This window comes from Melospiza georgiana, chromosome 8 (genome assembly GCF_028018845.1).
Source record: "Melospiza georgiana isolate bMelGeo1 chromosome 8, bMelGeo1.pri, whole genome shotgun sequence".
Classification (NCBI taxonomy): Eukaryota; Metazoa; Chordata; class Aves; order Passeriformes; family Passerellidae; genus Melospiza; species Melospiza georgiana.
Window position 1 is genome coordinate 28,683,004 of NC_080437.1, and position 20,795 is coordinate 28,703,798.

The 20,795-nt window shown below is 44.1% G+C and overlaps 1 protein-coding gene across 7 annotated transcripts in view; it reads left to right on the top strand.

The window, feature by feature from the left end:
- Window positions 1–6,432: 6,432 nt before the first annotated feature.
- The window catches only part of TCF7L2 (transcription factor 7 like 2), a 169,459-nt gene continuing 155,096 nt past the window's right edge, over window positions 6,433–20,795 (top strand). For all 7 annotated transcript variants that reach the window (XM_058029601.1, XM_058029602.1, XM_058029604.1 and 4 more), the window contains exons 1-3: window positions 6,433–6,657; window positions 6,983–7,049; window positions 7,235–7,359. In XM_058029601.1, coding sequence (XP_057885584.1) covers window positions 6,469–6,657; window positions 6,983–7,049; window positions 7,235–7,359 — 381 coding nt within the window. In that variant the 5' untranslated portion in view covers window positions 6,433–6,468. The remainder of the gene's footprint in view (window positions 6,658–6,982; window positions 7,050–7,234; window positions 7,360–20,795) is intronic.

Consider the following 20,795-nt stretch of genomic DNA (forward strand, 5'->3'; position numbering starts at 1 on the left):
GCCCTGATGCCCTGGTTATCAATGGCAGGTGCAGTAGTAAAGGGGCCTAAACCAGGGCCTGTCCTCTTTGGTATTTGCATCAATTACCTGGAGGAGGTCTCATAACATTTGCAGAGGACATCGAACATCGAATTGGAAAGTCCAATTAATATGCTGTAGGGCAGAGCTGCTGTCCACTGGGACCTGGAGAGGCTGGAGCAATGAGCCAACAGGAACATTATGAAATTCAGAAAGAATAAACGCAAAGTCCTAACTCAGAGTTGTCTCATTTCTGTCCTTGAAGGCTTTTGAAACCCGACTGAACAAATCCCTCAACAAACGTGTCTGAATTCAGAGCTAAAACATGTTTTGAGCAGGAGGCTGGACTGAAGGCATCTTCACGTCCCTTCCAACATGAGTGGTTCTTTGATTGCTTGGTATGATCAAATAATCTTCTGCTGTTAAACTTGATTGTTTTAAGAACTTACTACCCCTGTGCTGACTATTGTCATCCATCAGCCAGAATCCCTACAGCTGGAATGCAGCTGGCGCATGTTCATGTTCCTAGACCATTGCAAAACTAATCCCTTTTACCTCATATTGCAACAGACTACAAATGCACACGCAGCTAATTACTGTGTGTCAGTTGAAAGGGCAGTCCCTTCTGGCCCAGGGCATGCTCAGGGCTTTCAGTTTGCTGGGTTCCTTGCCTACCACCATCTGCTCTCAGCCATGGTTCACCTACAACACCACCCTCACTGACACTGCGTTAGTGCAAGCAAAATTATTATCACTGCATTGTCTGCATCACCATAACATGCACAAATTCTGGTGAGGGACCAGCAAAACCACCAAGAAAAAGAAGGCTCTTGCTGCAAAGCACTGACTGACTGCACAAGTGGGTGCTAGAGGCAGCAAGCAGAAGAAAGGGCCCAGGGAACCAGCCAGGCAGTGGTCTGCAAGCTCAGCCAGTGACCTCTGTGCTCTTGGTCCTTCAATGCCAACCTGTATTCCTTAGACAGTCAAAGCACACTGCATCTGGCTAGTGCTTGGTGTGTGCCTGTGACCATATACAGACATTATAAACACCTACACTCACCCTTCCTGTGAAATCAGAGTGGTTTACAACAGTCTTCTGCTTTGATTGTTTTGGAAAACAGACACATATAAATACAAATCTAAGGTGATTAGTTTCAAAGTGTCTACTTGTAACTAACCACGCTAAACTTGCTGGTTTCACTTGTTTGTGTTTGGGGTATTAGATACAGTCTGAGGCCATGGCCAGCTATATAGGTGCACCATATCTCTGCTGCACAAATAAATCAAACTAAAGCAGCCCAGTTCTTGTAGACTGACATTAGGATAAGTATATCTTAAGAAAGTTCTTATTCAGACTTGGCTTCAGGCAATAAAACGTCATAGATGTATAACTCTAGCGAGTGAAATTTCTAGGGAGCAAATTAGGCTAAAAACATCTTCTAGAGACAGCTAGAAAGGAATCAGACACCACCCGAAAATAAGGCAAGTTATGCAGTAAATGTTTCATTTATTGGATTTCTTCCATTACTATTAGGGTTAAAAGATGGGTTGTCAATAAAAATGGTATATTTATGGAGGGCTCCGTGTTTCAGAAGCCTATTTCTTGTCATTCACTCCTATAGTGCTTGATATCACCTCATGATAAAGTGTGAATAATCCCTGCATGAATGCATATTTCTACCCATTAACGATTTTATTATTTGACAGAATTATCTCTAACAAAAGCAAGTGGTACAGCTGTGGTTTAGGTGCTAAAAGGGAGGGATGTTCCTACTGAGCAATAGGCATGGCTTGGGAAGCAGAGCATGGATTGAGAGCCATTAAGCTGTGTTATGAGCTTGAAAAACAATGCATGCAGTTTTTTGGAACTAATTTTCCAATGTTTCTCCATCAAATGAGGATAGAAAGTCCTCCTTTATCTAGTAGCACACAGTGACCTGGTCAGTATGTGTGACATCTAAAGCCACAAAGAAATCTGGCAGTAGCACCATGATCTGGCTGTTTGTTGATATTTTCCTGTTTAATAGGTTTCTTGAATTTTCACGTGTGCTTGTTTCAGTCAATGCAAATGACTGCAGACAGGAGCCATGGTTTCTGTGTTTTCATGCTGTCATCTTGTCTGCCCTAGAAAAAAATTCCCCTCTTTGCTAACTCTGGAAGAGCCAGTACTGGTAAGACACTAGGCAGATGTGTTTGCTTCCAGTTATTGGAACCTTTTCAATATAGATTTTTTTTTTTTTTTTTGACATTCAGAGCAGATTTAATGATCCAAGATTATTTGTAAACATGCAGATTCCTTTGAGCTGTAGACTCAAATCCCAGCCTGGTCAACTAAAGTCCTTTTATCTTTCCAAAAGAAATAATTTGAATTTTACACATTGCAACCTACATTGGGACCTCTTGGAGAAGACCATGAAAACAGATTCACACCAAATATGTAAACATTAGCCAGGAGATCCAGCTGGCATTTAGCAGGCCATATTTCTCCAGTAAAGGCTTGGGCCTTTGGTGAGATGTTTAAGACTCCAAAACATTCCTCATAAAACAGTAAATTTCCTTGGCTGCCCCATGTCAACCTCTCCCCTCTTCAGTTCATTGCACTGTGAGCTGTGAGGTGAAGCCCACAAGGTTTTTCACTGCTGCTGTTCTACTGCAGGAGTCTCGGGACCAAACTGTTGGGCCAAAGTGTAAAATGGTGACGCCGGCATCAGTCACCAAACCCCACAGCTCAGATGTGGTACAATTGCAGCGAGTGGTGAGGGTCACAAAAGCTTGGAGAAAGGCACTTCCACTTCTTCATCTGTGCTAGAGGTCAGCCTTGGCAAGAAAGACAACATCTCTTGAATGTGGAGCACCTGGCTTTGTCTCTCCAGCTGTCACTTAAAATCGACTATTCAAACAATAAATTGTGTTTCGTGACATGGGCTAGCTTGAAATTTTTTTATTCTATTTTTTTTTTTAAATATTGTGTTTCTTTCACTGTTAAACGCTATACTTTTTTTTTAAATCCAAGGTATCATCTGAGACTCTACTACTCAACAGCTGCTATTGACCCCTGGAGAGCTCTCACTTCCCTGACTGTGAAACAAATTGTTACATAAGGACAAATGATACAAATCAGATGCACAAGCCATCCAGAGTGACTTGTACTACCTTCATTCAACAGAGTTGGTTCAGTAACCATCTACAGTCCTTGGACTTCACAACCACACTCGCTCTAGGCTGCAGTTTGAAAATAAACCCCTGGAAGTTTGCAAAAGGAAGAACTTGATGAAAACTCGAGACCAGTTTCCTGGCCCTTCACGGGACTCCTCTGAATACACCACGGGGGCAAAACTGCAAAAACGTGCCCAGGAAACACCTTCCACAGCTGGGGCACAGCCCCTTGCCCTTCCAGAGCCATCTTCCACACCCAGGACCACCACTGGCATTGGGGCAAACAGCACTGAGCTCCCTCCTGGCAGCATTTACTCGTGTGAGTAACACTGCTTGCACGAGCAGTCCGGGCGTGGCATCACCTCCACAAGTCACCTGTCAGTGATGTGACTCATGTGTGAGCCTCTACAGAATCAGGCCCTTCCTCTGCAACCAGCTATGGGAAACAACTGCCTCTGTTCTGCACCCTAACTTTTGATGGTGCTTACTTAGTAGTTAGCAACTATGCTGGGACTGAAGCAAAAGCATGCTTGTTTAAAGAAAAATCCAGAGCAGATTGTAAAAAGATCTTGGGAAAACAAAACAAAACTGTGCAACTGTTTTTGTTCATTTGGATCAAATTATAGCACATGGCCCTGCAAAATAAATAGGAGTCTGTCACATTTGTATTTCTAATCTCGTATTGTTTTTGGATATAAAGGCGTCTGAAATCAAAAAGCAAACAAAAATGGAGAATATTTGTTAAGGTGTCACTCTACAAGGCACTAGTTTGCAGAGACAGTAAGTACATAATCAGGGGTAAATGGGGAGCGTGCATGCCCACAGACAGTTATTCAGTGCAATTTCTGAAAGTAAAAAGCAAGTTAGTCAAAAGACCAGTGGAAAAAGAAACCGTTCAATGCATTTGTACATTGAGTTAACAGTGAAGTATTTCATTAGTCATGTTTTTACTTGGTGTCTTAAAATAATCCCTTTTCTGTCTCCATATTCCCACTTAGACATTGTTCACAGACTTATTTATTTATGAAGTCTGAAGGTTAGTCCCTACCTGCTGAGACTAATTAGCCCTGTTCTTTGTGTCCTATGCAATCCTGTCTGATTAAATGTACACATTTGTTTTACTTCTTTTCATGCTTCCTTTCACTCTACTTCTGCTTTACTGATTAATATTAAAGTTGTAAGTTGCAGTGATTTTTTTATTTCTATTTTGTCTGCATCTTTCCCTTTAGTATGCAAATTTCTATGTGAACTTTTTAATGCCTGAGAATTCGTGTTAGCCTTGTCGATCTCTGTATTATTATTTTTATTATTCTTTTATAGAAGACAGTTTAGCTGAAACCCCCAAACTCTCTAAATATTGCATGACAAATTGGCTTTGTTTTGGAAACCCTATGTGCTGAATGACCCTTAGCATGAGCAGCAGGTTAGATTTCTGGAGGAATGTTTGGATTATTTAGTACAGCCTGTCCCTTGCTTTCAAACACCATTTCCATTAGGCAATTTACTAATTCCCATTGAAATTACTGTCTCCCCCTACCCCCCTCCCCACTCCCCTCCTTTTGTTCCTTGCCCATGTTAAAGTTTCCAATTGACTCGTCCATTGTTACAATTTGTCACTGCTGGAAGATCAATTTGTTTTCCCCTTCCCCTGGCCACATTAGATTCGGGGAACAGATGCCGTCTCTCGCATCCGCATGACTCCGCTCCCCGTTTTGCTGCCGCGCGGGCAGAGCCCCGGCGGGACCGGGCGGGGACCCCCCTTCCCCTGGAGTGCCCCCCAGCAGCGCGATGTTTACGCCACCACAACTTTTCACTTCTGAAGTCTGGGAGTCCTTGATTCTCCGTCCTGCCATGCTAATTAACTTCTTAGCAGTCACATTCCTTTTCCTCCTCTCTCTCTCTTTTTTTTTTTTTTTTTTTTTTTTTTTTTTTTTACATCAAGGACCAGAAAACATTATGCCTTACTATAAGATAATTTGGAAATATCTGATCTTCAGCGAGTGATCTCACACATTTTCATCCTGCGTGTTATAACCATAATAAATGCAAGGACCAAGTGCTGCCCCAAAAAAAAAAAAAAAAAGGGCTTTTACTATATTCTAGTGTTTATTATGATTGGAGTTTCTTGCCTCCAACGAGTGGCATGAAAAATGTTAACGGTTTAAAAAAAGCACCCACCGCACCACCCTGCCGTCACATGTACCCAAATAATAAGGGCACACAAACATCCTTCAGGAGAACCCGGGCTGCGGGGGGATGATATGTTTATTAATGTCCAGAATGTAAAAGTTGGCGCTCCCGGAGCGCGGAGTCAGGGACACCCGTTCGAGTGTTTTTCCCCTCGCTCCCCCCCGTCCCGCAGCTCTGAGCTGCGGCGCACAATTTTTAAATTTTTTTTTATTTTTTTTTTTTTTGGCCAGCCTCTCCCCCCTCCTTTTGCGTGCTGGCCCCCCCAGCGGCGCCCCCGCCCCCGCTGCCCTCCCCTGGCGCTCCCGCTCCCATGCCAAAAAGGATCATTGTTAGTTTCCTACTTCCCCCACCCTCCTCCTCCTCCCCCTCCCGCGCCCCAGACCTGTTTATTTATGCAGACGTCACCGGGGAGCCCCCGCCCTCTCCTGCATCTCATTAAGTGCCTGGTGTGTTTCTCGCTCCCTGTCAATAATCCCGGATCCCAGACTTCTCCGTTCCTCCGGATTTCGATCCCCCTTTTTCTATCTGTCAATCAGCGCCGCCTTTGAACTGAAAAGCTCTCAGTCCAACTTCAACTCACTCAAACCCGAGCGGCACAGGCTTCCCATATCCGCGGCGACTGCCCCCCCGTCACAGCTGACTTCTGGGCTTGGTTTGTTGCATTATTTTTTTTTTTAACCCCCCTCCCCCCCCCGCTGCTCCCCCCTCCCCACGGTTTATATATTTTTTATTATTATTAATTTTTCCGCGAGTGCGTGCGCGGGTGTGCGTGTGCGCGCAGTGCACGCCGAGCAGCTCCCGGGAAGAAAGAAAGAGAAAATCCCGAAGAAGGAAAGGAAGAAGCCTAAAGTCACTGGTGCAAAGGAGCAAAGAAGAGACATTTCCCTCCCCTCCTCCTCCCTCTTTTCCCCTCCCCAGGAGGAAAGAGAAGGGGAAAAAAAAGAAACTTTCACCTTGGACTCTTCTTTTTTGGTGCAAACTTTCCTCCCCCCCCCCTTCTTTTTCCTTTTCCCCCCCCATTCCCCTCCTTTTTTTTTTTTTTCTTTTGTTTTTCCCCTTCCCCTTTTTGCAAAATTGCTGCTGGTGGGGTGAAGCAGGAGGAAAATGCCGCAGCTGAACGGCGGTGGAGGGGACGACCTGGGCGCCAACGATGAACTGATCTCTTTCAAAGACGAAGGGGAGCAGGAGGAGAAGATCTCCGAGAACTCCTCGGCGGAGAGGGATTTAGCTGATGTCAAGTCGTCTCTCGTCAATGAATCAGAAACGAATCAAAACAGCTCCTCAGACTCGGAGGTACGGGGGAAGCCCCCCGCGGGGCCGTTTCGGGGCGGCGGGCGGGGGCCGCGCTGTGCCCGGGGCCGCGCCGGGGCCGGGGGCGCCGCGCCGGGTCCCGCTCCCGCCGGCGCCCAACTTTCTCCGCGGCACCAACTTGTGTAACGATGCCTTCTGTTTTGTTCTGTTTGTTTCCCCTTCCACCTTCTCCCCGCACCTCTCCCTTCTTTTTCGCCTTTCATTCCTCCTCTTCTCCCTTCTCCCCCCCACCCCCCAAAAACCATCCTCCCCACCCCAACCACCCCTTTCCCCGACTGCCCCACGCCGACCCCCGGCTCGCTCCCAGGCGGAGCGGCGACCCCCGCCTCGGTCCGAAACTTTCAGAGATAAATCCCGGGAAAGTTTAGAGGAAGGTGAGTACGCGGGCCCGGCCGGCACCGCCGCCCGCCCCGCACCGCCGCCCCTCCGCCGGGCGCCCGGCTCCTCTTTTGGGGACACTTGCTAAAAAAACTTTTCCTTCCCCCCCCTCTCCTCCCTTCTCTTCCCCCTGTTGCCCCGTTCCTTCCCCGCTCCCGCTCGTGTCTCCCCGCCATGTTAGCTGCGAAGAGGCAAGATGGAGGGTTGTTTAAGGGCCCACCATACCCGGGTTATCCCTTTATAATGATCCCCGACCTCAGCAGCCCGTATCTGCCCAATGGATCGCTCTCTCCGACGGCGAGAACGGTAAGTGCCGGTTTTTTTCCCCCTCTCTTTCCTCTCCCCCCCGCTCCTTGCCCGGCTCCCGCCGCCGCCGCGCTCCCGGTGCCTCGCTCGCCCCGGCCCTGCCGCCGCCCCCTCCCCCGCGCCGCAAACTTTCCAAACTCGGCGGGCCGCGGCGGGAGGGCGATTGTTTACACTTCGCCATATTCCTTTCATTTTTCCCCCTCGTTTATTTCTTATTTTGTCATTTTCTTATTTGTTGTTAATTTCTTTTTTACTTTCAGTTTTGTGGGCAGTTTTTTTTTTTTTTTGAGCCCTTGTAACCTCCGCTGCGGGGGGGGGGGGTGGGGTGGGGAAGAAAAAAGCAAACAAATTCCAAACAACACCTATTTCAGCCTCGAAACAAAACTGGAAAGAAATTTTTAAAAACCCAAGAAGTTTGGGGTTGGAGGGTTTTTTCCCCCCTCCCCCCTTTCCCTTCTCTCCCGTGTCCTCTCCCCTTCCTTGGGGAGGGGGGTTATTTTCTCCCGGCCGAGCCTGAGATCCGCTCCTCCACAAACTCCTCGTTTTCCATGGTGATCCGTCGCCTTCTGCCCTCCTCCGTGGCGGCTGGGCCGGCTCCCCCTCCCCTTTCCTCCCCCTTAACCCTCTCCTGCCCTCGCCCGCCCCGGCCTGCGGGAGCGGCGATTTCATTGTGGCCCTTGGGGCCGTGCGTGCCGCGAGTTGTGCCCGGGCTCAGCCCGCTCCGGCCGCCCCGATCCGCGCCCCGCGGCGTGCGGGGGCCGAGCGCCGCTGCCCTGCCCGCCGGGGCCGGGGCCGAGCCCGGGGAGCGGCTCCGTCCCGGTGCGGAGCGGGGGGAGCCGCGCTCGGGGCACGGGGCTGAGTCCGGAAACAACTCGCCTCGCTTGGCTCTGGCAACAACAGCAGCAGCGCAAAAAATAATCAGACAAGTCGAGCAAAATTCCTCTTGGAAGTATGCTGGCAGGAAAACAATTTGCTGAAAGCGTCCGGTTTTTTGTTGGTGGTTTTTTTTACCTTTTTTTTTTTTTTTTTTTTTTTTCACCCCTAACTCGGGGTTCACTGGCGGGGGGTGCAGGTCTGCGTGTGCCTGCAGCTGGAGCGAGGTTTAGCCCAGATCCCAGGAAACTTTGGGGTCTGCTGGTGGGTTTGTAGTCCCAGCTGTTTTCCCCGCTCGTAGTGTCACCCACGGTGTGCTCTACTCTAACATCAGATTTCTCAAGTGTCACCTTTCCTTTTCTTTTTAAAAGAGTTTAAAAATTTTTCATTTTGAATGCTTAAATCCACTGGGACTTCCAAACACCAGTGATTCCTACCGATGGCTTTAGCGTTGCTGTTTTGTTTCTTCTGGGTGTTTCTGAGTCTGAAGCGTTCCCACCATCACCATGTGTGTTTATACACTTTTTTTTTTCCTTGTGGTAACACGAGATAGCGATTTACAATAATAGATCTACTGTTGGGTAGATGTTGAAGCCGTACTAATGACTGAGGGCTTGGACAACTTCAGTATATCAGATCTACAAGTGTTTTAAAGCATTAAAATATTAAACATCGGGTCAGTCTTGTTTTCACTTAGTAAAACGTCAGTAGACACAGATTAGTAAATGTAGAGTGACAGGGAGGTTGTGAGGAAGGTTTTCTGACTTTGCATATGTTTAGGGCTGTGGCAGAGTTTTATTTTGGAAGCTTGTGAGGCTCTTTTTGTAAGGAGGTGATTTCTGGGACAGTAGCAGAGGGGTGACTGCAGTTTGCAATTGTAATGATGGGGAGGGGAATTCAGGGGCTGAATGCATTATATTTTTTCTTTTGAATATGGTCGCCCACATGTATATGGATGATGGTGATAAATTCCAAATTCCATAAGTACCAGAATCCAGATGGCAAAACAATCTTTGTTCCAAATCACTTTGTTACGAATTGTGAAGCTTTGTATTCCTTTTTTTTTTCCCCCTCGTTTTTTACCTTCAGTGCATTCCACTGTTCCGAGTGCAGACTAATCGGAAGCACACCTCTGCTGCCTTTTTCTTAAAGCGTTTTTCTTACACCAGTTCCAGCTCTTTTTCTCCTCATTACCTTTATTACAGATCCCTTTTCCCTTAGCATGTGGGGTAGGGTTCTTCAGCAGTCAGCTCTCCTGGAGCATTCCTCCCCTTGCTCCCCCACCGCTAAAAAAGGCCTCCATAGGAATGTTGGGTCCGTGTGAATTAAAGGTGCTGTACAAAAGCTTACAGGTTGGTTTATTGTTGGTATAGCAGGTGGCCTGCTTGTGTTATCAGATGAATTCTGAAAGGATATTTCCACACTCAATAGGCTATTTTCTTATTTCCACATCCAGGCTCCAGCAACCTTCTCCTATCTTCTTAACCTTATTCTTTCACATTCCGTATGCTTGTTTGTTTGCCTGCCACTTAATTATAGCCAGGAAAAATTAAAGTTGTTTATTTAGGCCTGAGAGCAGAATATTATAAAGATTCAGCGGGATAGCTGTTGTCTGTCACACACTATTTTTAGGTGGATTCTAGTTCTCTGCTGTACCAGCTTTCAATTCCAGATGAACTAGATCTTTCTCTTTCCTGTTTGATTTTATTTTATTTTTAAATACGCGTTGGAAAGGTATAGATGGTTCTGCATAATTACGAATTTTATTTTTATTTATGTAGTTTTTCCTGGAGCCATATTTGTTGAGTGTCAGAGCATGCAAGGTAAAGAGGTGATGCAGATACGTAGCAAAATTGTTTTTCTTTTCCTTTTGCTGTTGTACAATCTTAAAAGTCTGTGGGTGTGGTTTTTTTGTTGTGTGGTTTTTTTTTCCTGGATTTTTTTTTTTTTGTTGCTTTATTTGGGGGTGGAGTGGGATTATGGTGTTTTTTAAATGTACCTGTAATTGTCTGTTCAAGAGCAAACTTGTGGGCAGCAATTTCTCCTTTACTGCTTCAGGAATGTGAAGAATTATGAAGCATCATAAAATCTGCTTATGAGGAATAATCTATTCTCAAGGATAACGCTTTAAATATTGCAAACTCTTTATCAGGGTTGATAGGAATAATTTTATTTTTAAAAATCAAATATTTTTTTGCACGCTAATCTTGCTGTTGATAGATTACTGTGGTGGGCTTATGAGAATAGATGTTATGAAATAGACGTCTAGTCAAATAGTACTGAAGTGACGCATCTGAGAGCACCAGTTCCATCCCTGCACTTGTGGAGGGACTGGGGTGGCTGCATGTTGTGGGTAATAAAGGAGACTTGTTTTCCTTTCAGAGTTGGAAAACATAGAAGTGGTGTACTTGATTTTTAGCTTAAATTTGGAGCTCGGTTAATGCTTTTGGTAAGCAAATATATGCAGTGTAATGTGAGAAAACCCTGCTGGTGGATGCTCTTATTTTTACTAGTGCTGTTGCATCTTCCTTTCCCCTGAGTTGTTGCTGGCTGAGTGACGCTGTAGGGATAAGCTTATGTTTGGCCCCAAAGTTTGGGAGTCGGGAATAGCTGTGCTGGAGAGCAGCCCCATCGCCTTGATTTTTATGTTTAGGAGGAAACATTTTTTTTTATTAATTGCCTTGAAAAATTGATGTTTTTCTTTATCTAGTGAATCAAACAATGTAATCCTTCGTATTACAAAAGCTTTAGACCCTGGGGTGTGAAGGGTTAATGGTGGTCCTTTTTTTTTTTTCCCCTCCCTCCAATTGTTTTGACAACACTTTTCAAAGTGTGACATTCCAAGCCCTTGCAATACAATGTAATATTACTGTAATTACACAGGTCATTACATTTTAAATAGAGAACAATAAAATGCTTATCGCCCTGAAAAAGAACAGGTGTTCTTGCCCTTCTTTGGTGTTTATGCTAATTGTTTTTCATCTCCTTCAGAAATATTTATGGCTGGAGTGTTAAGGTTTCAGTCTCGATGTGACAGTATTAATTCTTTACTAATCTTTATGGTTGAGGTTTAATGTCTGCAGTATGGATTATAGTATTAATGTCCACCAACTAATTTAATAATGTAGATACAACTTAATATGTCAGCACTTTGGTACTTTATGATACAGAGCTATTCAGTGGAGAGTGAATTATTTGCTTTGTTTTAAAAAAAATGAATGGACATGCTTTTAATAAAGTTTCTGGACTTGTGTAAAAACAAGCTGTTAAATAAGAACTGATGATCCTGGGGTGTAAATCAAATGGAGCCTCCATAAAAGAAACTTTGCTCGTGCTTAATTAGGTAGATTGCTGAATCACTCTGCTATAGCATTAGCATAGCTGGTATACAGTGGCAAACAGACTGTGTTTGTTAACTTACTTGCAGTAAAGATGCTGATTTATTTTTAATGCTATGCTTTTTTCTGTTTTTCTTTTTTTTCCTTCTTTTTCTTTTTTTTTTTCCTTGATAAGATTTTATTCTGGAGCAAATGCTGCATTGCTTGCTCCATCAGTTTCTCTTCAGGGGGCTATGAAAATTAGTTAGAGAAAAGTTTCATGTTTCTGGGACCTTGCAAAACAATATAATGCAGTACTGTTACTTGAGTGTACAGGATAATTGCAGGACTGCACTTCATTAAAAATAATATTTGCTTTGGAAATCGAACAATTTTAATAGGTGCACCAGTGGCTGATCTGTAGTGTAAAAAAAATACAGTAGATGCCTTTCCAGGTTTTTTGAATGCATTCGTACAACGACTGAGGATGTTGAAGAGAGTGGTGTGGTTTATTTTTTCCCTTTTTCCCCTTCATTTTTTTTGTTCAAGCAAGTATGTGCTGATTTGTCAGCTGAAGATGGAGGGGGGGGAAGGAATATGTTGCAGCTTTCACTGGCGCTTGTAAACCAGAATGTAGGTAAAAATGTTTTAAATTTGTCAAGACTTTCATGAGTGGGCCCCAAAATCAGATAAAAAATGTGGTGTAGAGAAAAAGGACAGCTGCAGATTTTTTGTGTGGACGTGTGTTTCTGTACCATGACTAAAAACTCTAAGGACCTTTTCCCAGCTGTCTGGGAGTTATGTGGAAGTTGGATTATTGGCAGTTAAGCATGAGACAACCTGGATTTAGCAAATGCTCTCCTACACAGGAAGCAGATGACATTATCCTGGGGGAAGGGAGGAGATCCTTCTCCAGGCACAGCCTGGGGGGAGACGCCTGCTCCCCCCAGCCTCAGAGCAGCCAAAAATGAGGGCTGGCCATAGGCACGTAGCACCTTGGGGTTTTTTCAGGGCTTTTTGGTGAAATCAGACACTTTCCTTGCACATTGGGGCTGTTGTGAGAAGTTTTGCATTGGAGGGAGTTGTGAGGTTTGGGGGTATGTTTAAAGCTGTGTTCCCCGGGTGTCCCCTTAGTCCCATGTCCTGGCAAATATGTAAGTAAGCCTTAAAACTTTGACTTTTAATTGGGCACATTTGTGAAGGAAATGGTTAATTTTACAACCAAAGGCAAACTTGCACCTCGACAGGTCTGCTGAAAGAAATGTGCCACAGTCGTTTGCTGGCAAGCACGGCAGGGTCATAAATCCACGGGGTTTATTTACAGCCTATAACACTTATGAATGTTAAGATATTTGACGCCACGCTGGCCTTATAATATCCAAGGTCCACAGACACTGGCAGTGGGTCAAATTTCTTTCACTAATTATAAGCAATGAGAGATGAAGTGTGGTGCTGGGGGTGTGTGGGGGAGATATGGAAATCCTTTCTCTCCCCACCTAAAAGCGAAGAATATTTCTACTGCTCCTCCCAACCGCTGCTTTATGTTTGTGCTTTTTTTTTTTTTTTTTTTTTTTTTTTTTTTTTTTTTTTTGTTACGTAGGCTCCGAAGTTTATAATTAACGCTTGTGGTGCTGTAGAGGCTGGGCAGTGGGTGATGCAGCCAGGCCAAAGGAGGGAAGAAGTTTAGCACAGCTCATGTCCTTTACAGAGGTCTCGGCAGTATCGTGCAGCATTTCCTAGATACCGGCACAAGCAAACATTTAAAGGCAGATGACACCTGGAAATGTCCTTTAATTTTCTCACATACCGCTGAGCTGGGGACGAAAGAAAAAAAAACTGCCTCGGGTTTTATGCAGGAGGAGGATGCTTGGAAATACAGATATTAGAGTGGTTTGTGTGTACAAAACAGGGCCTCTTAGAAAGCAGCCAAAGCCCACGTTAAGGGAAAACATGCACTGAATGAATGAAGATGTTGAGGTTAGAGGCAGTTTTTAGGGGAGAAGCCCTGTGTCCTGCTGGAAGGGACAGTGTGGGATGGACGCGTAGGTCAGCGTGGAGGGGAGCAGGGGGACGTGCGCAGGGTGGTGTTTTGGGAGGGGTTAACTGGGGGGAGGCACTGCCAGAGCAGGGGGGCCACTGGAGAGCAATTGGAGGACAAAGGAGGGATGTTGGAGCGGGAGGAGAAATTGCAGAAACTTGGGGGGGGGGGGGGGGCGGGGGAAACGCCAGTATTTGAATGGATGGTTGGAGGGGAAGCTTGGGATCTGGGGATTGACTCTTAAGTGTCAGGAGAGTCTGGGGCCCGAGAAGAAACAGTGCTTGGCTCAGCGGAGCTCGTTGTTCTCTGCTCACTCCCCATTACACACGCTTTGTAGAGTGGACCGTCAGATTTGAAGTGCTGCGGTCTTGTCTGTGCTGGGGGTGTGTGTGTGTTTTAACAAGATAATGTGATTACTCAAATATGCCTAGGTGTTACTTTTAGCTTTAATTTCTCCAGCAGTTGATTTCGGGTTCCCTCTAGGTTACTGTTGTCCTTGGTGACTAATTTAGGAAAAAGGCAGGGTTATGTGTGTGGTGGAAAGCTGCACTCCTTTAGACATATGTTTTTCTTCTAGAGCCATGTAAAGCCTGACTTAAAAAAAAAAAAAAAAGAAAAAAAGAGGGGGCTGTCAATTCAGCTCTTCCACAAATAGCTGTACAGTTTTGTTGAAGGTTTTATGCATTTCCCTAATCAATGGAGCGCTGTGACTTATTAGCCCCCAGGGACAGATCCGAATCCCCCAGCACTGCGCTGCAAAGCTGGTGTGGTATTGTACCTTTTTAACAGGTTATCAACAAGGATGTTCCCCTCATTCCCAAGATGCTTCCCACCCCCTCCAGCATCTCCCCCCTGTGATTCTTTCTGGCAAAAATCTGTTCAGTCTCACGCTTTTGTTTTAGGTTGGCTAAACCCTCGACCCTTATTCTTTGTGGGGTCACGCTCAGGCAACTGGGCAGTGCTGAATGAGTTAAGTCTCTGGCTGAAGTTTGGCTTCATGCAACTAAATTTGAGGCCTGGTAGGCATTAGCAGGGCACAGCACATTTACAGAGCTTAATTAGTACGCGCTGTAATTGTTCATGGTCTGCCAGAAGGAGTAATGTTCAGGAAAAGTGGAGTCGTTCTTCTGCAGTCTTTAGTTTTAAAACGATAAATCACTTGCATATTTGTGCAGTGATTCAAATGGAGCTGAGACCTCTCCATCTCAACATGTGGTAAATTGTAAAGTCAATGAATTGCAGATGTAGGGTACAGCAGATTCTCTAAGAAAATGCAGAATGAATGGGAACGGGTGATGCTATAAATACGTACTGAGAAGATAGCTGGGTTTCTGCTTGCTGTGCCAAATTTGATAAACTAAAGATATTAGCAATTTTGTTCTAAATGTATTTATTTTAAATATCCTTAAACTAAGTGTAGGGGTACCATGTTACTTCACTTAGTGAGGTTTTTATTAATATTCCAGAACAATGGGATTCATATGGAAATGCGCGTGATAGCCATATTAATATAAATTAATTCATCATGGGTAATACTGTAGCTGTTACTGGAGGAGTTTGTAGTGCTGGGACACTTTCAAGTGTGGCTACAGCAACTTACAAGAAATGTTGTGGTATCCTAGTTGAGGGAGGTACTGGGATTGTTATGCATCTCACCATAGCATTTCATATCTGCCTGTGATTCCTTCCACCTTCAGAGAGACTTTTTGGGCGCACTAATCCAACAGCCTAGAGCCTATTTTAAAAAAGCAAAGCACAAACAAAACTGTGTGCTACAGATTGACATCGTAAATGCTTCGTATTGTTTCTTTTGCCTTTTTTTTTTCCAATGTGCAGAATGTGTGTCACTCTTACTGCTGTGAAATCTTGTCTTCCTTGGGCTTGGTCCAAGATCCATTGAAGTCAGTGGAAAAAAGGCTTCTATTAATAACGAAGGGCTTTGCATCAGGCCCCGTGTGTCTTGAACCAATGGCCAAGTTCTTCAAAAGTGGATGAAGGCGTTGAGAATGCCAAACTCAACTAAATATGATATTGATGTATAGCTCCTTCATCATAGTCCTTTGCTCCTGGAGGAGGGGGGGAGGCTGGGAGAAGTCAAGTTGCCTTCCCAGTGGTGTATTCTTGAATGAGCTCCTGCTTCTGCAGTATTTTGCACAGAAGTGTGGAGCATCCTGGCAGCATCAGGGTTTGGTCCCAGGCTGTGTTGCATGTCAGTTCTGCTTTTCTAATACGAGTAGGTGGATTTGTATGGAAGTCGTAAAAGTTAATGATTGTTCTCTGACTCATATGCTGCTGGCTTCAGCAAAGAAGAAATGATAACAGGAAAATGATAGAAATTATAGGAGCCAAGTAGGCTTTGAGTGGAGAATGGATTTATGTTGTTTGAAATGCCTTTGCTGCTTGGTGGAGGAAGTGCAAGGAGGGAGAAGATGGGAGGGCAGTTTCTTTTCGGGGTCAGATGTTTGGGGTACCAAACACCTGCAAGCATTTAGTTAGGGAGTGAGGCTGAATTCAGGGGGGACTCTGGTTGGACTTGACCATTTTGTTCTTCCTGCTGACACAATTAGTCCTGCATAACTGTTCTCCCCTCTTGGCAGAGCAGGTTTTAGTGCCCTAGGCACTAAAAGTACAATTACATTACTTTGGCTACCAAGTATGAATATATAAATGTGCTCAACTTGTGTATCTCACAGCTTTCTAGGTCTTTCCAAACTGTCTGTGGCATGAAAGATGCTGTGTACAACAAAGTCATTCTCTGCTGCTTAATTCACTACTGGTGGTGATGCAGCAGAGACACAAAAAAAAAAAACCCCAAAAAAAAAACAAAAAAAAAAAAAAACCAAACCACATTCCAAAAGGAGGGTGTAGGAAGTAATAAAGTAATAGAAATTGCCAATCTGAAAATACTGCAAAAGGACATTCTGGAGAATATGAGAGATTCTTGGATGTTGATACAATAGAAACAAATTGTCCTATTTTAAGAAAGGGAAAAATAGAGCAAGAAAAGGTGGAGGCGTACCTCTTGGAGCACATCCGAACTCCCACTGGAGTCAGTGACTCCTTAAATAATGATCTGGAAAAGTCTGAGACTATAGGCTTTTCTGTTCTGGAGAAAAGCTGCTACATTGATTTCTGTTTTTAACTGATAGTAATATTTAATAAAGGTTCTCTTGGAACTGCTTTAAACCCTAGCCTGAATAATTTTAACTTGGTTAAATGAGTGAACTGGTTTGGGAGCATAGACAGTAAGAGGTTTGCATTGGTTTAATTAGATTTAAGAGATTTATAAAAGCAGGACCACTACTCTGACATAGGCAAGGTCTGGAAGTCGGCGTATAGATGATGCATTGATCTACACCCAGGCTGAACAGACAGCTATTGAAACTGCTCTATTATAAATGTTTGCCAATATTAAAGAATCCAAGGGAAGGTGTGACCTTGAACACATCAGAAGAATAAGATGGCAGTCAGTGTTTCTGTCTTTGTTTTCTATGGGACATTAATAGGAACGTTTTCTCCCTTTCAGTGGAGTTACAGATTATAGTTGTCTATCTGGAAGTCAAGTTCTTTGAGATTTTTATTATTATTATTAAGCAAATGCCTGAGTTTACTTCAATCCATGTTACATTCTCCCATGGGATTTTTATTAATTCTTAAACTACATCATAAAAATGTAGTTTAAATCATGTCTGTGTCAATTACAATTAAAGAAGGTACTTACAGGAGCTAGTCACAAACATAACTGCTGCATTGGTCACAAACCTCTGTGTAAAGAATATCCACAGAGCTTATTTTATCTGGATAGCAGCTAAATATCTTTACAATCCCCAGGGTTATTAAAGGCCAAGTGCTTGGTACATGTACTTAGTTTATTTTCCATTGTATTCTGTTGCTCGACTACAGTACTTGAAAGTACTTTGTTTTTTATTTCATAGGAGTGAAATTAAATTTAATAAATATGGAATGAAAAAGTGAAAACTAGAACCTGGGTGTCACTGGGTGGTTGTAAGTGGGAAGTAGTGAGTTGCTGTGCTGCTGGTGTGCCCAAATGTGGCCATTGGACTGGCTACACAGGTACATCTGTGTATATGCATGTGATGTATGTTATCCTTGAACACATACTTGGTTATCAGGTGTCTATTCAATTTTAATTGACAATATGAGATTCCTGTGGTTGCTCTGTGCACAGATTGCCTTGGGGCTCTACAGGGTTTGTGGGAAGAAAAGCCTTGACAAGTTTCCATTAAGCCCTGAATCAGGCAGTTGGAAAAGAGGAGAATGAAAGGAGCTGAAAAGAGGGACAACTTGTTAGTGTTGCATTCTGCGTTTGCAACGAGAAACCTCTTTTAGACAAGAGTGGTTCTCAGGCCAAGAATTTCAAACTCGCGGAGAAACCTGTCCAGAGCACAAAAGTTGTTTGAACGGGGTGCAGAATTGTCACAGTAATTAGAGCAATCTCCGTTTACTGAGTGGCAGCCTTTATAAAGGACAGGGGATAAAGGGTTCAAATTCATCTTTCTCTCTCCGATTCACTTCTGATGAACTGCCTCTGTGTATGTATGTGTATATGAAGGAGTGTGTGTGGCCACATTTTCAGCTACTCATCATTTGATTGTCTGTGTTTAAAAAGAAGAAGGACTTAGGTTTCTTCTTCCTGCCTTCAATGGCATTTTTAGGCATTTTGCTTTTATTTTTATTTTAATTTTTTTGTTTGTTTGGTTGGGTTTTTTTAGTTCTGTCATTTGACTTACCAGAATAAGAGGACGCTTGGGAAAATGCACTTGTGCTTTGGTAGAGGGGGAGCCCCAAATATTATTTCTCTGTTGCTTTCTGGTCTCAGTCAGTCCTGCATGTTTGACTCTTAGGAGCAGTCCCATTATTTTTAAAAGGATTACTTGTGGAAGCAAGAAAAGTGAATGGATAAGGCTTGGGCCCTTAAAGTTTATCCTCTTGCCGCTGCAAGGTCTGTCCAGAACTACTGAATCAGCTGGAGTTTTGCCATTGCTCTTATTAGGAGAAGGATCAGGCCCGTGGATTACATGGGACTGAGTCTTGTGAGCAAGCCAAATAAAACTGTGAAAATCAGGATTGTTTTTGTGCACGATGCAGGAGTGTCTGGAGGACTCGGTCTGGGCTCCTCTTGGTCAGACACTGCACAGAGAAAAATGGGAGTGAATGAGTGACTGAGCAGTGTGGGTGTTCTTGCCCCAGGAAGAAAATGTGACTGCTGAATTTCCTGTATGCCTTTACTTCTGAAGAAAAGAAAATACCAAGATCCTTGAGTTTCTTAAGTAATCACCCTGGGTGTAATGTTGGTAATTTCAGTTCCATTTAAATAGGCTGCTTAGGTTCTGTGATTGCCTTTTATTTGTTCTCCCCAAAATAATGTAGAATCTCCACTTTAAGGTTTGGAGCTGGCAACCTTGGCTAATTTACTTAATCATTTAGTCAGTGTTATGTTTCTCCCCTTCGTTCACCTGTACATCTGAGTGCAGAGGGAGGGAGAGAGGAGCCATTTAGGCCGATGTCTTCACCCTGCCTTGTGTTTCTCTGTGTCACATTGCCTGGAAGGCCTCTGTTCATGGTCAGGTGTTCTGTTGGCACCCTGTGAGTGCTGTCTGTCTCCTCCCCTCTTCTCTTCTGGAGAACTGGGATCAGCCAGCAAGTGCAGTGAATTCCTAAGGCATGGACCAGAGGGTAAAGGAAGATCTTGTTGCTGATTATGGATACCTTGTTAAATAGCCATGGCTGTGAATATTGTATCTCAGAGGTCATGTGTTCTTCTACAGTTTGATTTTTTTTCCCCCCCCTTCATCCCTCTTCAATTACTTTCCACTTAATGATGATGATGAAGAATTTGGCTAGTTTCCTTATGTTTTAGCAAAAAGCAGACTTCTTTTTTTTTTTTTTTTTTTACATGGTTGTGCCCAAACATGAAAAACTATGGAAAAACTACTTGTCTTGGAGGTTGCATTTCAAAAATGACTATTAAAGTTCAGCAGCACGTGCTCCTCTAGTTCAGCTGCCTCATCTGTGAGCATGGTGTGTGAATATGGCAGGGCTTTCTGATCATGGGGAAGTTGTCTTGGAGTTGCAGAGAGGAGTTGGGAGACGTTGATTTTCCTGGAAGTGATGCTGATTGAATTGCTTGTGCAGTGTTGGAGCATAGAGTGGGGTTTGTGTGTTGGACAATGCCACAGTCAGGTTGAACAGTGTCTCCATTTTTAGATGATGCTATTTTGTCCCAGCCATTGATGGTTTGCAGACAAGTTGTGATGTCTGCCATCCTGAAAGAGTACCAGTGTGGGACTAATTGTACCAGGACCCACTGTTGTTGAGAATGTACTTGTTGCAAATGATGGACCTCTCTTGAAAGTGGCTTTCTCAGTCTAAGCCCTTGTCCATTATTTTCTCAGCTGGTAATTGATTTCTTGGTTTGGTGATTTGTCATTAATGGGCATATCTTCAGTGTGGAGTTCTCTGTAGTAATTCTGCGTGACTGAGGAGTAATTGCTGGCCCTGTAAAGTCACCAATCTCATTTGTTTGCCAGCTGATAACATTTCCCATTAGGCTGTTGTGACCAAGTTATCCATCACAACAAAGCCTAACCAGGTCTGCAGTCTATGTCCTGGCTGGTGCATGGAGAAAGAGGGCTGGAGGAAGCCCATTTGAAGTGGTGGTTGCAAGCCAGAGCTCATGACAGCAACAGAAAGCTTTTATTTGATCTTTCAGCTGTGTAAAATCCAGCTCAGCCTGGAAGAGCAGCTGTCAAGTTTAGTTGAGGTGGCAACACAAAGCAGCTGATGTCCTCCTCTTGTTGTGTGACAGTCCTGCTTTCCTGCCTGGCCCCGTTTTGCCTCTCTGCCTGCTCTTGGTGCTGTTTCTGACTGGAGAAGCAGTTTGGAGATGCTTCCCTTCCTGGGAGGTGGTGGTGCAAAGCCCTGGTCCTGCACACGCTCTGGGCTTTCCTCCATTCCAGCCCTCTGAGGAATTGTCTTCAGCCCAGCTGGGTCTGTGCTTTTGGGCTTGTAGGATCGTGGCCTGAACAGTGATCCCATGAGGAAATTTACAAAGTTTATTCTGGAAGCAAAATACTTGGTGAAGCAGGAAGGAGGCTAAAGAGAATACTGAAAAAAATGGTGCAAATGAGAAGCAACTTCATTTATACTCTCTGCTATTGCTCTGGTTTGTGGATCTAAGTAGAAAA